General features: G+C 56.4%; 1 protein-coding gene across 1 annotated transcript; it reads right to left on the reverse strand.

Annotated features, from left to right (window-relative positions):
* Positions 1-383: 383 nt before the first annotated feature.
* LOC149341173 (uncharacterized) lies at positions 384-13,384 on the reverse strand. Its single transcript, XM_089543088.1, has 5 exons — positions 8,687-13,384; positions 5,418-5,634; positions 2,705-2,896; positions 2,249-2,551; positions 384-626 (listed from the first exon to the last, which is right to left on the reverse strand). The coding sequence occupies exons 1-5, from the start codon at positions 13,354-13,356 to the stop codon at positions 441-443; spliced, it is 5,568 nt and encodes a 1,855-aa protein (XP_089399214.1). The 5' UTR covers positions 13,357-13,384; the 3' UTR covers positions 384-440.
* Positions 13,385-13,634: the final 250 nt, after the last annotated feature.

Here is a 13,634-nt window from a genome sequence, read left to right on the forward strand (position 1 = left end):
ACTGAATCACGTGAAACTGAACAGATTGGTGCGTCTCAACAATAATAGACATTTTTAGCATAGCGGAGACGTGTATCGGTTTACTGCATTCACGGTGGCATCGTTGGGGTCACTGCGCGTGCGTCTCCGCTAGTACGACTCCAGTATGTGAAAAACGTCTAACGAAAGAACTAACAGTGCAGGGACGAGACATAGCTGTGTATCGGCTCTTTCTTACGTCTCGTCCCCAGACGAAAAGGCGTGGAACTCGGAGACTCCTTTTGTATTTGGTGTAGCAGGGGCCTGTACTTTGTGTACTCCAAGTTCGTTCCTTACGAACGGGTGCTCGTATTTCGATCCGGTGTTGCGCGGAAAAGCAGAGGAAAGGGCCGAAAAGAAAAAACTGAGGCAGCTTTGAGAAGTCACACTCGGGGTCGTCGCCGACAGAACGACCCGCGTGGTCACTCCCAGAAGGGGCAGGACTTTTCGGGCAGCATGCGGCTCCCGGGGCGGCACTGGAAGGCCCGCTGGAAGGCCGCGTCGTTGGCCAGGGCCCCGTTGACACGCTCCCAGTGCGGGCCGTCGGGCTGCGCCAGCCGCCGCGAGGGACCTTCGCACAGCGAGTGCGCGTACTCCAGGTAGAACACCTGCGGAGAGGTGCGTGCTGGTCGCTCAGAAGGAGCCCCGGTGCGCGTCTGCCACAGGTTATCCACGATCCTCACGAAAGCGCGTGCCTTCGGGCCGCTCGTGTATGACGTACTCAGCAGCGCGCCATTTGGAGTATGGAGGACGTACGCGCTTATTAGGCGGGGCGTATGCTACTCGCTGCCGCTCTTCACGAAAGCAGCTGCGCCCAACAGCCGTTGCAGAAAAACGTCTTTATTCGTAACTTTTGGTTGGTTTATTGGGGTTTAACGTCCCAAAGCGACTGAGGCTATGATAGACGCCGTAGTGGAGGGCTCTGGAAATTTCGACCACCTGGGGTTCTTTAACGTGCACTGACATCGCACAGCACACGGGCCTCTAGAATTTCGCCTTCATCGAAATTCAGCCACCGCGGCCGGGTTCGAACCCGCGTCTTTCGGGTCAGCAGCCGAGCGCCGTAACCACTGAGCCACCGCGGCGGGGCTATTCGTAACTTTTGAAAAGAAATCTGTTTCATGAATTTTTACTTGTGTATCCAATTGCTCGCGTGCTGCGCTAAGGTGGTATCAGTATTTGATTTTCCTTAGTGTTACTCCAGGCAGGCAGTGCTCCCGCAAGCACACATTTAGGCATTGGCCAGATTCCCGTATATGTCTGGCCGCATGAAGACAGAATTCTGTGAACGACCGCTTTGCACATGCGACGTACTAAGTGGTGTGCTTTACCCAACGTTGCCTTGGTTGGCAAACACAGATTGTCTGCTTTTTCGGAAGCCCAAAATACAACAGCTATTCCATATCTGTTACGTTATTCGATGTAAAATTCGATGAACATGCGGAAAGTACAGTCAGCGTATATATGAAGCGACACCGGAAACTTGCCCGTGCGTCTTAGGCACGTATTCCAATTCATAGGCTGTTAAAATGTTTTTTTTTTTTCCCCTTCAACCCATGCGGATTCGGGGTGAATAAGGTGGTATCCCTGTCAAAAACCAGAAGAAATTTTTTTCTATACATAAAATGTTTTTTTTTTTGTAACCTGTAGTAACAACAGAAACTTTTGTGTAACAGTATTATTGTGCCGTCTCTCGCGACGACAGAATCTCAGCAACATGCTACAGTAACTCAGAAAAAACACTACTACACAAAAATCGGTCGTAGATTTGTAGTCGCCTATTGAACGCTTTAATGCAACCGCTCGCTCTTAATTTCATTTCACCTGAATACTACACATGCTGCAGATAATGATAGTCGAAAACGTGTGCCCCCAAAGCACGACACACGCTTAGTTATGCATTTTCCCTCCTGCGACACGCGTCAAAGATCGAAGCAGACAGCTGCAGCGATCTATTACCGAATCAGCAAAGGAGTATAGGCATGTTTTATGTTACCGCGTAAAAAGCACGCGCAACTCGATCAACACGCATTCCTCCATCACAAATTTGCAGCTCCCAAATTGAACCGCCGGCTCGCTGGACGTGCTGGATCAAATATGGCGGCCACGCCGGCGCTCGGGGTACTTTTTGTGCACCATTTACATTAGTCTGGCTGCCCGAACCGCGCCGTCTTTTCGGCGAGTTGTGCGTCTGTAGGCTGCGTAGTTGTAGGTGGCGTCGGGAGAGTACCTGGTCCCAGTTGCCCGGCTGGCCGATGCGGGCCGCGTGCGCGTCGAAGAGCTCCTTGGCCGGTGCCAGCGCGGCGCCGTCCACCAGTGATGCCGGGCCTCGCTGCGCGCGCAAGCAACTGCGCAGAGTGTCCAGCCGAGCGCGTGCCGCGGCCGACCAATGCACGCCCGCGGCACCCTGCGGCAGCAGCGCGGACACCAGGCAGCGAGCCAGGCACGGGCCCATGCGAGCCGCCAACAGTGGGGGCCACAGGGGACTCTCGGTTTCGCGCACCTCTACCGCTGACAGCCGCACGAACAGCACCTGCGCGTTCAAAAAACCATAGATCTGTCCAGTCACTGCGCATGCGTGGTTGGCATCGTTCAACGGCCTGTATGGCCATGTCCTGGCTGCATGCACAGCCCGTTCAGGTGGCAATGCACAAACGGAATCGCGAGGATCTCTCCTGTATGTTACCTTGTAGGCGGAGTCGTAGGCGCAGTGCTGGTCCTCTGCAGCAGCGCTGTCGGTACCGCCCCTGAGCTGTAGCCGGAAGCGAGCCTCGCGGAACCGCTGGTAAGTGGCCAGTGCCTGCGACGGCAGCGCCGTCGGCGGCCGGGCCAATGCGCTTTCGTTGGCGCCCTCGTAGCGATCGAAGAAGAAGCGCACCTGCAAGCAAGCCACTCAATCAGTAGGTCGCTAGGCTTCATTCAAAGGATGGCATATATGGGGGAAGGGAAAGGTAAGGTGAGAATTGCGGAGGTTCATCCACGTCCCTAGCGAACTCAAGCAGTTGAGCTTGTCGCATGACAGCCGTAGATGCTTATGCGCTACTAATTCCACACTCAACACCGAACTCAAGCATGCAGCGCCAGTAGCTTGCTCTGCCCAACGTCCAAGGGGCGTCGTAGGTGTATATGCGATATCCGTGGAGGTAGCGTTCGCTGACATTAACCGAGGTTTGGCATCGACGCAGTAGGTATTGTCGTGACCGTACATCTAGCCACGTGGGCCTTACCAGCAGCAACCGTGAACAATCGACGAGGCCGACAACCTCGCGACGGCGGTGGTGAAGTGGGGTGCTTGGAATGCCGCCCTCCGAGCCTAAATGGATTAGTGTAGCGGAGTGCAGGTGACCGCGGCAGCAGCGGTGAAGGCAGGAGCCAATGTCAGCAGCAACCCCAGCGGAAGCGGAGTGCAGGTGACTGTGGCAGCAGCGACGAAGGCAGGAGATGCGCAGGGGCTATTGTCAGAGCAATCACAGCGAAGCGGAGGCGACGTGGCGACGCCAGTCACGCTGGCTGTTAATTGAAGACTGCTGTGTTCCCGACTCGTGTTCTGGACAACAGGCGGGGAGGCAGGTTCATTCACCTGCTGGAAGACTGCGGGAGATTCCTTTCCAGCCGGGCTGGATGAGTCAGCATCTCCCCCTTCCCATCGACCCAGCTGCGAGAGAGTGGAAAAGCCCGCACCTGCCCGGCCGTGGGTGGTAACACCAGCCTCTACTTCTGTCCATCCGATTGGACAGTGCTCTTCGAACATTATTCCCCAGCCAGGTATCTGGGGAATCCGAACCATATTTAGCTCGGCTGTGAGTGTGGCCGAGAGAAGCCTGCTAGCTCCAGTCGACTACGGTTGACGAAGACGTTCCCCTTCCACTGAGAGCCATTCTCAGTCCCGCTCTATGTAAATAATGTAATTAAGTGTATAAAGTTTTTCGTTACCTTCCTCTAAACCCAGTCTCCCATCCTCCTCGTCCCATCACCGGTCTCCGGCCATGCTACCCGGGTCGCAACAGTATGTAATGCCTACTCTGCCAGATGTATAGGCCCGTACAGAGGGTGCAGGGAATGGGGGATGGGGAGGTAGTGTCTGCAGTGACTGGTTGTTGCAGCTCCATTTTATGGCAGCTTGGAGAGTATGGGCGAATTCACTATCTTTGTGGGCCAGGGCCTGCGCTGTTCTTGACGACGGTAGGGAAACGGTGGCCCTATAGGAAGGGATGGGTAGGGGATGAATAGGCGTAGTGAACGGATAGGAGTCACAGGTGAGTAGAAGCTATGGGTTCAGGCGGTTGGTTAAAAGTTGCGCGCCAGTCACAATAGAGAAGACGATGACCAGGTGTCCAGTTGACTACGGCGCGAACGGAATGGGTGTTGCGAGCCGCCAGCTTGCAGATTTTGTTTATAGCGGGGGCGAAGAAGCTGTAGAATGATCGACTGTTAAGGATCTTGACGACTCCCATGCTGTCGATGTAGATGGGGACGGTGGAGGTGGGCAGGATTGACTAGAAAGTATCTTAACAGGTTCGTAGACGGCGCGGAGTTCGAGTTGCGGTAACGTTATGCGGAGGCTTGCGTAGAGTGAGAATTTACGTTGATGTTGTTTTGGCCGGGTTGGTGGAAGTTAGTGACGGCGAAGCTGACCCTGCTATCTTCATCGAACAGTAGGGCAGAGTCAGTGAAGACTTCAGTATCAAGAGCGTCGAAATGACGTGCAACAGCGTTCCGGATTGCGGTGCGTGTTCGCCTTCCCATGAATCCGCGCAGGAGGGGGCTTATTTTCGGTGACTTTGTGTTCATTCTACGCTGGATAAGTTGGTCCAGTTTTGGTGACGGTGCATCCTGTCCAAGGCGAAGGAGGGGACGCTGAGCGTTGTGTATATCATGAAGCCGAGAGGTGTGGTTCTGGGCACGGCATTCAAGGATGGTCGTGAGCTGAGGCAGGCGCGCGTAGTGATCAGCTCTCCGGGTCGGGTATGCCCGTGGTGGCCCGTATAAGGCCATGTTGCCAAGCTTCATCCGCGATCAGTTATATCGCCTCATCAAAGCAGCTTGTCAGCAGCGAGAGTATTAGCGAGGAGCACATGACCGCGCTGCACGGGGAACTTGTAAGGCGCCATGATATATGCTCTACTTTTAAAAGCCATGCACGCATAATGGGGTTTTTAAAAAGGAATCAACGCCACTTTTGCTTCATTTTGTATTTTGGCTGTAATATGGGATGTCCACTTACTGCGAACTTCGGGTACAACGAAGCGACCCGCTCGACCGTCAGGTTTGTTACAAAGTTGGCTCGACTCCCGTCACTCGATTCAAATATACCACGTTAATCAAATGACTCCGTGATTGCCATTCCGAAGTGGATGGCGATGTAGCCCTACCTCAGAGATCCAGTGCTTTTCACGCACCTTGAGCTCCCGCAGACGCGCCATGGCGCTGCGGCGCGTGGCGGCGTCCATCCAGCGCAGTGCGGTCAGGCGGTCGAGCAGCGCGCGCTTGAGCTGCGCCGCCATGGTGCGCACTAAGCCGAAGTCGAGGCGGTTCCGCAGCGACGCGTAGCGCACGTACTCGGCCGCGTCGCCCGGTAGAGCCTGCTCGAGCACCAGGCGCGCGCATCGGGACTCCCTGCAAAGACACGCGTCAGCCATCGTCTTATATGCGAACAAACATTTCCAATGCAGAACCATGCATGAAAAAACCATATGTGCGTGAGCTGATTAGTTTGAGGATTACGAAATATTAGTGGGCCAGTGTTTCCAAATGAGCCCATTTTAGAGAGGACTGACGTGTATTGTGCGATGTCAGAGCGCGTTAATGAACCCCAGGTGGTATGAATAATCCGGAGCCTTCCACTACGGCGTCCTTCGTAGCCTGAAACGCTTCGGGTCGTTAAACCCTGTAAAAAAAAAATCGTACCTAAAATATTCACTGATGAAAGGTAGACAGAATTCCCACCACCATGCAGCGATGGCTACTGGTATTCCGCTCGTCGTCCCTCTTGGACATTGCAGCGAAGCTTGGTTACGCTTGTTTGGCTTCGTTCATCGCCGTCGGCAAGCGGACTTCGCAATGCGAGGCGTAACCAGGAGCTAACTGCGCGCAGCAGCTTACGATGCCCGAAATTGTTGGCGTTTTAGGTGTCCTAAATTTAAACAAAGCGCGGCCGGTAGCATACCCCGACAACTGTCCAGTTCTCGTATCGCCGCCGCCGAGCTCTTTTCAGGGCATGCCCAAACGAACAGTCCGTTTCTTACTGCGTACCTCTTAGCAAGAGAGTCGTCACTGCTGTGTGGGCTTCTGTTAGCGTTGGGACTCACGTTGTGAGCATTTCTACATCCTGCTCAACCAGCGAACAAGATGTCCAAGGGGTATATCCACGAGACGTTTCGCTGTGGAACTGGTTCGCTTCTCCGCAGTTTGCCGCGCGCTATTGGCTACTTCGCCGCGTGACGTCAGGCCCGCGAACCACGGAGAAGCGAACCGTATCGTGTATATATACCCTCAGCCTACGTAGGGTGCCATTATTCGTTCCCGCGAGAGGAAATGAGGCAGTGATAGCAACGCCTGTGCCTTCCGTGAGGACGGCTGTAGTCCCTCGCACGACTATCACTGGAAAAGCGGGAAAAACTTCGCGGCGGTCGTCGGACAGGCGCTTCTGTTTTCTGCTTCCATGCAGGCGCCGGAACCACCACCGAGGTGGTCGAAATTGTTCCGGAACCCACCACTTCGACACTTATCTTTCACTCCCACGTTCCTCTCTTACCTCACGCCGCGGTTGAGGTGCCCGCCGAAATATGAGACACTGCGTCCTTTCTAAAAACCAGTTGTTTTTATTCCGGTCTTCGTTCACTCAGTGCCGCGCTCGGGGTCCTCGAGCAGAAAAGCGGACGGTGGTGGTGGCGGCAGTGGCTTTATTTCAAGAAACAGAAAGAATAGATGGATGCCGGCCGCGGTGACTGCTTTAACCTATATGAGCACCTGATCTGTAGCTGGCCGAAATAAAAGGGACTGGGAGGCGAAAGATGCGAGGGATAGCAAGAGAGGATGAGGAAGATGAACTATTTACGGCTATTATACATGAAGCCCCATATTGTAGATTGAGGCTTTTTAAACGAATAAGAAAATCATAACTCACACGCAATATATGAAGCCACAGTTGCGCGCACACATATTCGCACAAGTAAAAAAAAAATTATAAACCGCTCGCTGACGGCACGCGGTGAACCTCACTGGCGCTCTCGCGATGTGTTTGAGTGGGCAGGGCAACTGGCGTTTACCGCACCAAGTCCCCCAAGCTACCGCTGTCAAGTAAATTTGAACATAATTTTGAGGTTCAGTGTGTTTGGAAATCGAAGCGGCAATTGCGCACTTCTAAGAACGGATTCTTCTGGCTGTCAGTGCTTTATTGTAAGCTGTGGGATATACAGATATCCCTCGCCGCCCCGCGCCGAGTCACGAGACGAGAGCGCACGCCGCAGGGAATGGGGAGAGGAGGGCACCCGGCAACTCTCCACACTCTCAGCTCGGACGTGACGTCACGCCTACGCTCTGGCGTCTTAGGGAAGGGGTGAACGACTGACTCCTCTTGATTGCAACAAGTTGCTCAAGAGGGAGGCAATGTCGTAGGGGAACTTAAAAGGCGAAGTTCGCGCGGGAACGGGGGACTCGCCCTCTCTTCTCTTGCCGCGGCGTGACTGCCCCACTGCCCCGCCGACCCCGTCTCCTGCCCGCGCCCTCCCGGATTATCCAACGCCAGTCGACGACGATTTGGTAAGCTGCTGAACCATCTATTATCGGATAGAACATTCTTCCGCAGTGTGCTTTGCCTTGCGCTAGGTAAATAAACGGTTTCCTAGCGTACTCTGTTCGTTGCCTACTTCGTCCGAACCCGCCGTGGCTGTGACTCTGCGCCACGGGTTGGGGGGACACGAGAACGCCCGCGCATAGCTGGCACGGAAGCGCGCCTTCCCGGCCGGCTGCACGCGAGTGACCCCATAAAGCCCGCATCGGCGTCCTCTCTGCCGATTATTTTAACACAATGACATTCAAATTCTCTCTCGCAGCATGCAACATGCCGAATGACCTGACTGTTCAATTATATGGCTAAACAGAGCAGCCTTTTTTTGCAGTTTTTTTACTCGCCACAGTACGCTGTCAAAACAGATTTCGGATTTAGCTGATTTGCCTCCGCCACATCCAACCCTATATCGATCCGTGAAGCTCGCATCCTTCGCCGAATACAATTCAACTTCCTTCGTGCACTAGACAAACGTTGTTTGCACCAGTATGCTCCTCCAACCAGTGGTCCAACTGCTCACACACCTACGCAGATGTAGAGCATTTCCTTACTCAGTGCCACACAGTCTTCCAGTCCCCTCGCCTATCCTTTCCTCCCCTCCTCCGTGGCACATATCGCTCTCCTCCTGGGACCTGACCTTGCAAGGCGCCCTCGTCACTTCGGCTCAAGACCTGTTAATCGCCTGACCTTGAAGCTGATTAAAATTGTCACACCACCACAGCCGCAGTGTCAGGGGGAGAGATGAGGTCACACGCGGTTCGCTGAACGAAGAGATTTTACAGAACGTTAAGCTAGAAAATCAGACCGTGGTTTAACCTCAGTAGCTTCACTCTGGCGACAGCGCAGTCAGCTGTATAGTGCCCAGCCGGCCAACGTTACCTGCTAGACAGAGCGCCCGAGTTGAGGTCGGCCTTGACCGCAGGCGGCGCGAGGAGGTCGACATGGCGGACAAGTCGATAGCCCAATAGGTTGAGCACCGCCTGCGCTTTGCTCTCTCGCACCAGGCGCACGTAGGCGCCCAGAGCCGGCTCGGCGTGCACCGCGCCATGCTTCATTCCGCTGAGCACCGCCTCCAGGAAAGAGCGCGGCACGGCGTCGTGGCAGGGCTGCTGTCGGTCACGCAAGCCGCTGAGGCGGCGGCCCACGTCCGCTACGTCCGCCGCCAGCTCGCGCAGCCGCGAGCTGTTTCGCCGGAGCGCCAGCATCGAGTCCAGCACGTCGTCGGTCTCCAAGCCGACTTGGTCGCCCGCGAGCAAGCGCACGGCGCCGTCGGGCTGTGCGGCCACTGCAACCAGTGGCGCCAGTCCCATGAGCCGCTGTAGTTTGCCCGCCGCCGTCCACACCTCGGGCAGCGGAGCGTCCTGAACGTACGGCCAGCCGCCCAGGCCGGTCAGGTTGAGCAGAGCTTGCAGGGGCACCTTGCCCAGCTTGCTGAGGGTGGCCAGGTCTACGCAGTCCTTCCAGAGGCGTCTCGAGGCGGCCGCCACGGGCAGGTCCTTGTCGGGACTGCCGATACCCTTGAAGAAGCTCACGGTCTGAGATTCGGTGTGCGACGCCAGCTGCTCGTCCGCCGCTGTCTGCCGCACGGAGCACACGTGACCGTACAAGTTCTCGCAGGGACTGACGCTCGAATCCAGCGACCGAGACAACTGGGCCACCTGCCTGCTGCACGAAGGGTTCAGGCAGGAAGCCTTCTTGGCGGCCAGAGCGGCAGCATCACCCTGCGACCACGGGCCGAACATCCACGGCTGCTGTCCGCCTCCGTCGGTGTCGGCGTCGTTCTCCGTGCTGACGGACCGTACGTGGCGCCTGGCGTAAATGCTGAAGGCGGCTGCCATTCCTGCCAGTGTGCCCACGAGCAGGATAACGTAGAGCATGTTGTGTCCACGTCGGGGAAAATTCTTCATGAAAGTACCGTAAAAGCGGTTCTCTCTGGGCGCTGAGATTGTTGACTTGACCTCCGGTTTCTCTTGCTCCCAGTGTTCTAAAAAACGGGGATGCCACACCGTCGTGACTTGCGAGCTTGAGCTTTCGCTTATTTGCGAGCTTTCGTGGTAATTAGCGTCGTCGGCACTGTGTGCCGCTGAGCTGGGCTTTATTTCTACCGTGTGGCATTCTTCCGAACGCCTCGCAGATAAAGATGTCTGGGGTGTCGCGGTCACACAAACGACGGTCTGGTTCGGCGGTTCCACGACTGCTGCGGGCTCCGGAGTGACAGGCACTGTAGGTATGACAAATTTAGCCGTCGGCCCTTCGACGGTGGTTCCCTCGAAGACAATCTTAACTGCTGGCTGGGAAGCCTCTGGGCCAGTGCCATCGAGCGCGGTGGCAAAGGAACCGCCGCAAGACGTCGTCGTTGCCCTACTGGCTGCCGCCACTGGGGGAATTTGTGGTGAGGCTTCCACGGCTCCGGCCATTCGAAACGGCCTCCTGCGGAGGATGGGCAGCCGGTGGCAAAGCCATGGGGTTGGCGGCCTGCTATACTGTCGGATGTCGAAGCTCTGCCCCACGCCCATGGGAGCGCCCATGGGAGGCGGCGCTACGAGTGGCGTATACGGTGACGACAGCGAGGTATAAACCTGCGTGGAGGGCCGCTGGACACACATGTACTGGATAGGTGACACTGCCGGGGCAGGAAGCAGCTTCACCGCGTGGGACACCTGTGACGAACGCCTGAATTCGCACAAGGGCCTGCCATACCTGTGCCTCCGATGGCGCGACCTCGACCTTGACCGGGATCTGTGGGACGGACGGCGAGGTCGGTGCAGCACCGTGCTGATGGATGCGGGCTCAGTGGTCTCACCCGGGCACGGCTCGACGGACCATGCACGTGGAAGCTCCAGGTCGATCGAAACCGAACCGCTCGCTCGCCTCTGCAGAGGTACTTCATTCACGGCGTCGGCAGGGTTCTTGGCGTCGGGCATAAAGTGACATGTGCTCCTGCCGTCGCTGTTAGTGAACACAACGCTGGCCGCTCGTCCCAAGGAGCTAGCGACGGAGCCATCGCGACCGATCCGAGCTGTCAATATAGGCACATCCTCTTCGTCGTCAGCCGGTTCGTCCGGAGGCATGGTTGAGCGGCGGCCGATTCGCGCCCTGAACAGCGGCTGGTCGTCGTCGTCCGGCGCTTTCGCCACTGGTGGACGTCGTTCGTCGAGCGGTGGGAGCCTTCGCATTTCTGTCCTGGTGCAGTCATCGTAAACGGACGATGAGGACTCGCTGCACACGATGACTTCGTCGTCTGCACTGCGTTCCACACGGAGCGTCTTGTTTTTTGTGAGTATTTGCGTGCGATGCTCTTCTTCGGAGGCGGGCTTTTGAAGAAGGCAGTAGTATCGCTTTCGCGGCTCCTGCGTGGACTCATTATCTTCGGATAGACTGGTGTCGACCTGGATGGCAAGTCCTTCAACTTTGGAGACTTTTGAGAAATGTTCCTGCTCCTGGTTATCCTCTGTGTCGCTTTGAACGCGGTAAGACTTGTGTTTGCGCTTCTCGGGTTGTACTTTGACAACTATCTGGCTTGAGGAGTAACTCCGGCCAGGAGCTTTCCTGGCGTGTCCACAACCATCCTCTGGGCTGTCGTCATCGTATCTGTCAGTATCTCGCGCCCGTCTTCTTGGCTGTTCGTCCATTTCTTCTTCGAGGCTAGCTTCGACCTCCTGTCGTGCTTTTATTATTCTACCAGAAGCGGTTCGAAAAAGGGCCTCTTCGTGCTGCCTCCAGAGCACTTCTCTTGACCCTCCTCTGGGAAAGACTTGTTGCTCAGACTGTGTTGATTCTGCACCTGGAGACTTGCGTTTCCGAAACACGAGATTCGTGAAGAACCGCACCTTTCTTTTCTTCGAAGCCGCCGTGTCTCGTCCGTCGCCCTCTGTCGTCGCTTCTGCTGCGTCTTCTGCTGCTTCTTCTGTTTCGGCAGTCTCTTCGACGGTGATTTCCGTGGCACTGGCTGCTACCGCCTCGTCGTCCTCTTCGACCTCCGTGCACTTTGCACGAACACCCTTGCTGTAGCTGCGCTGGGCTTGAATCGGCTCTTCATCGCTGTCCGGCTCCTCCCTGCGCCTCTCTCTGCTTTTCACCCTCGATCGCGATCGTCTTGCCGAGCTCCGTCGCGCTTTTCCGTCTCCTTCTTGCCTAGTTTTTCGTCGCGTTTTTCTTCCACCACTGACGGATTTCTTCGAAAGGAGGTCCTGGGAGCCATCGTCGCTGTCAACACTCACCGTGACGTTCACCAACTTGCTCTTGGTCTGGAAGGACGGCGACTCGACTCGCGGCTCGTACACCCGCCGAGCTTCTGTCGTCACGTCTCCCGTGATGGACTCCAGCAAGGAGCACACTGTCCACACGCGCTCGATGTCCTTCTCTGGGGACTTATCCGACGACGACGGCGACCGGTTCGCGGCAGCATATCTGCGTGACGCTCCTTTCGGCGACAGTCCCTTCCGGCGGCCACTCACTGGCGATGACCTGGTCCTGGCAGGGGACACTCTTCTCCGGCTCGGGGACGGCGATGAACGACGCGGAGACGGTGATTGCTTCTTCAGGATAGGGCGGCCTTCGAATTCTTCGATCAGATTATCCACTACGTCGTGAACGAACCTCATATCAGGGGTGTCTCGACCTTCGCGAAGCGGTTCGTGTTGACGGTACTCTCTTGATTTGCTTCTCCGCTTCGCACGCGTGCCTTCCAACTGTGCCTTACCGCGTTTACGCCGTTGGCTGTCATCGTAGTCTAGCTCGCTCTCCTCTTCAGGTGACTGAGCGTCGTCCTCGCCAAATCCGTACCTCTTTAGCTCACGCGGCTCTTTTCTCTGTCTTCCCTCGCCCAGGAGCTTCTGGAGAGGCTCTGGGCCGCGCCCGTAGACGTCATCTTGACTGCTGTGCTCTTCGGCAACCATTGCGAACCTCCGCACAACTTGACCGTCTTCGGTCGTGTCCGTTTTCTGCCGAGACCTGGCTTCGTACATCGGAAAAGCCGTGATTATGTCGGGCCCTATCTTCTCGCCCCAGCCACCGAGCGGCCTCCGGTACACATCCTCTGCAACAACGTTAGCTTTCAGAGAGGCCGTGCCACCCAGCTCACTTTTCACTGCTTGCACCGTCTCGTCTCCTTTGTCTTTCGCCAGCTCTTCCTTGGGTGTGGCCCCCGAAAATTGGCCAGATCGACATCCTGCCTCGCCAAAAACACTTATCGTGTCCCCGTTCAAGGCATGGACCTCTAGATTTTCACATTCTGTCGCGCACGTTGAGTGTAGTAATGCCGATGTCCTGTTTGCGCACTCGACGACACCTTCTGGTTGCGAAGAAACAGCGGACACTGCGCTGGCTTCTTCGGCGTGAAGAGCATGCTTCACATCAGGGGACGGAGCCTCGGTCGCCGAACACTCGTCATCGCCGCCTTGTGATGGGCGCCTCGCGTGCACCTGAGCAGGAATTTTTTTCTCGCTGGAGCTGCGAGTTGTGGTGATTACTTGAGCCGACGCGTCATCGTAGGTGACGAGCAGGGCGTCCTCGGCGTGGCCGAGAGGTCCAGCCGGCGCGTCGCACATGACGCGTAAGGTGGTGCCCTTAGGACATGCCGCCAGACATTGCACACGGGCGCCGCGCGACACCGGAACGCCACCTGGGGAGAGCCGCTTCTGCGCTTCTTCTTCGTCTCTGTGGGCTGATCGCCGCGGCTCCTGCCGTATAATGTCTGTGTAGAGGCCGCACTGCCCTGCTACCCGTGTTTTTGTGCTGAGCGTGAGCACTCCTGGCCAACCTGAGTAAATTAAAGGTTCCATTGGACTACGTCTCTCGCATCGTGTACCCTGAGGGCTTCCGAACC

Source organism: Amblyomma mixtum, chromosome 5 (genome assembly GCF_055824585.1).
Source record: "Amblyomma mixtum isolate Tamu chromosome 5, ASM5582458v1, whole genome shotgun sequence".
Lineage (NCBI taxonomy): Eukaryota > Metazoa > Arthropoda > Arachnida > Ixodida > Ixodidae > Amblyomma > Amblyomma mixtum.

Coding starts and splice junctions, on each gene's coding strand:
- LOC149341173 (XM_089543088.1), bottom strand. CDS start 13,356: ATGTGCGACGCGCCGGCTGGACCTCTCGGCCACGCCGAGGACGCCCTG. Junction 2,552..2,704: donor CCTACGACTCCGCCTACAAG/GTAACATACAGG, acceptor TTGAACGCGCAG/GTGCTGTTCGTGCGGCTGTC. Junction 627..2,248: donor AGCCGGGCAACTGGGACCAG/GTACTCTCCCGA, acceptor ACCTCTCCGCAG/GTGTTCTACCTGGAGTACGC.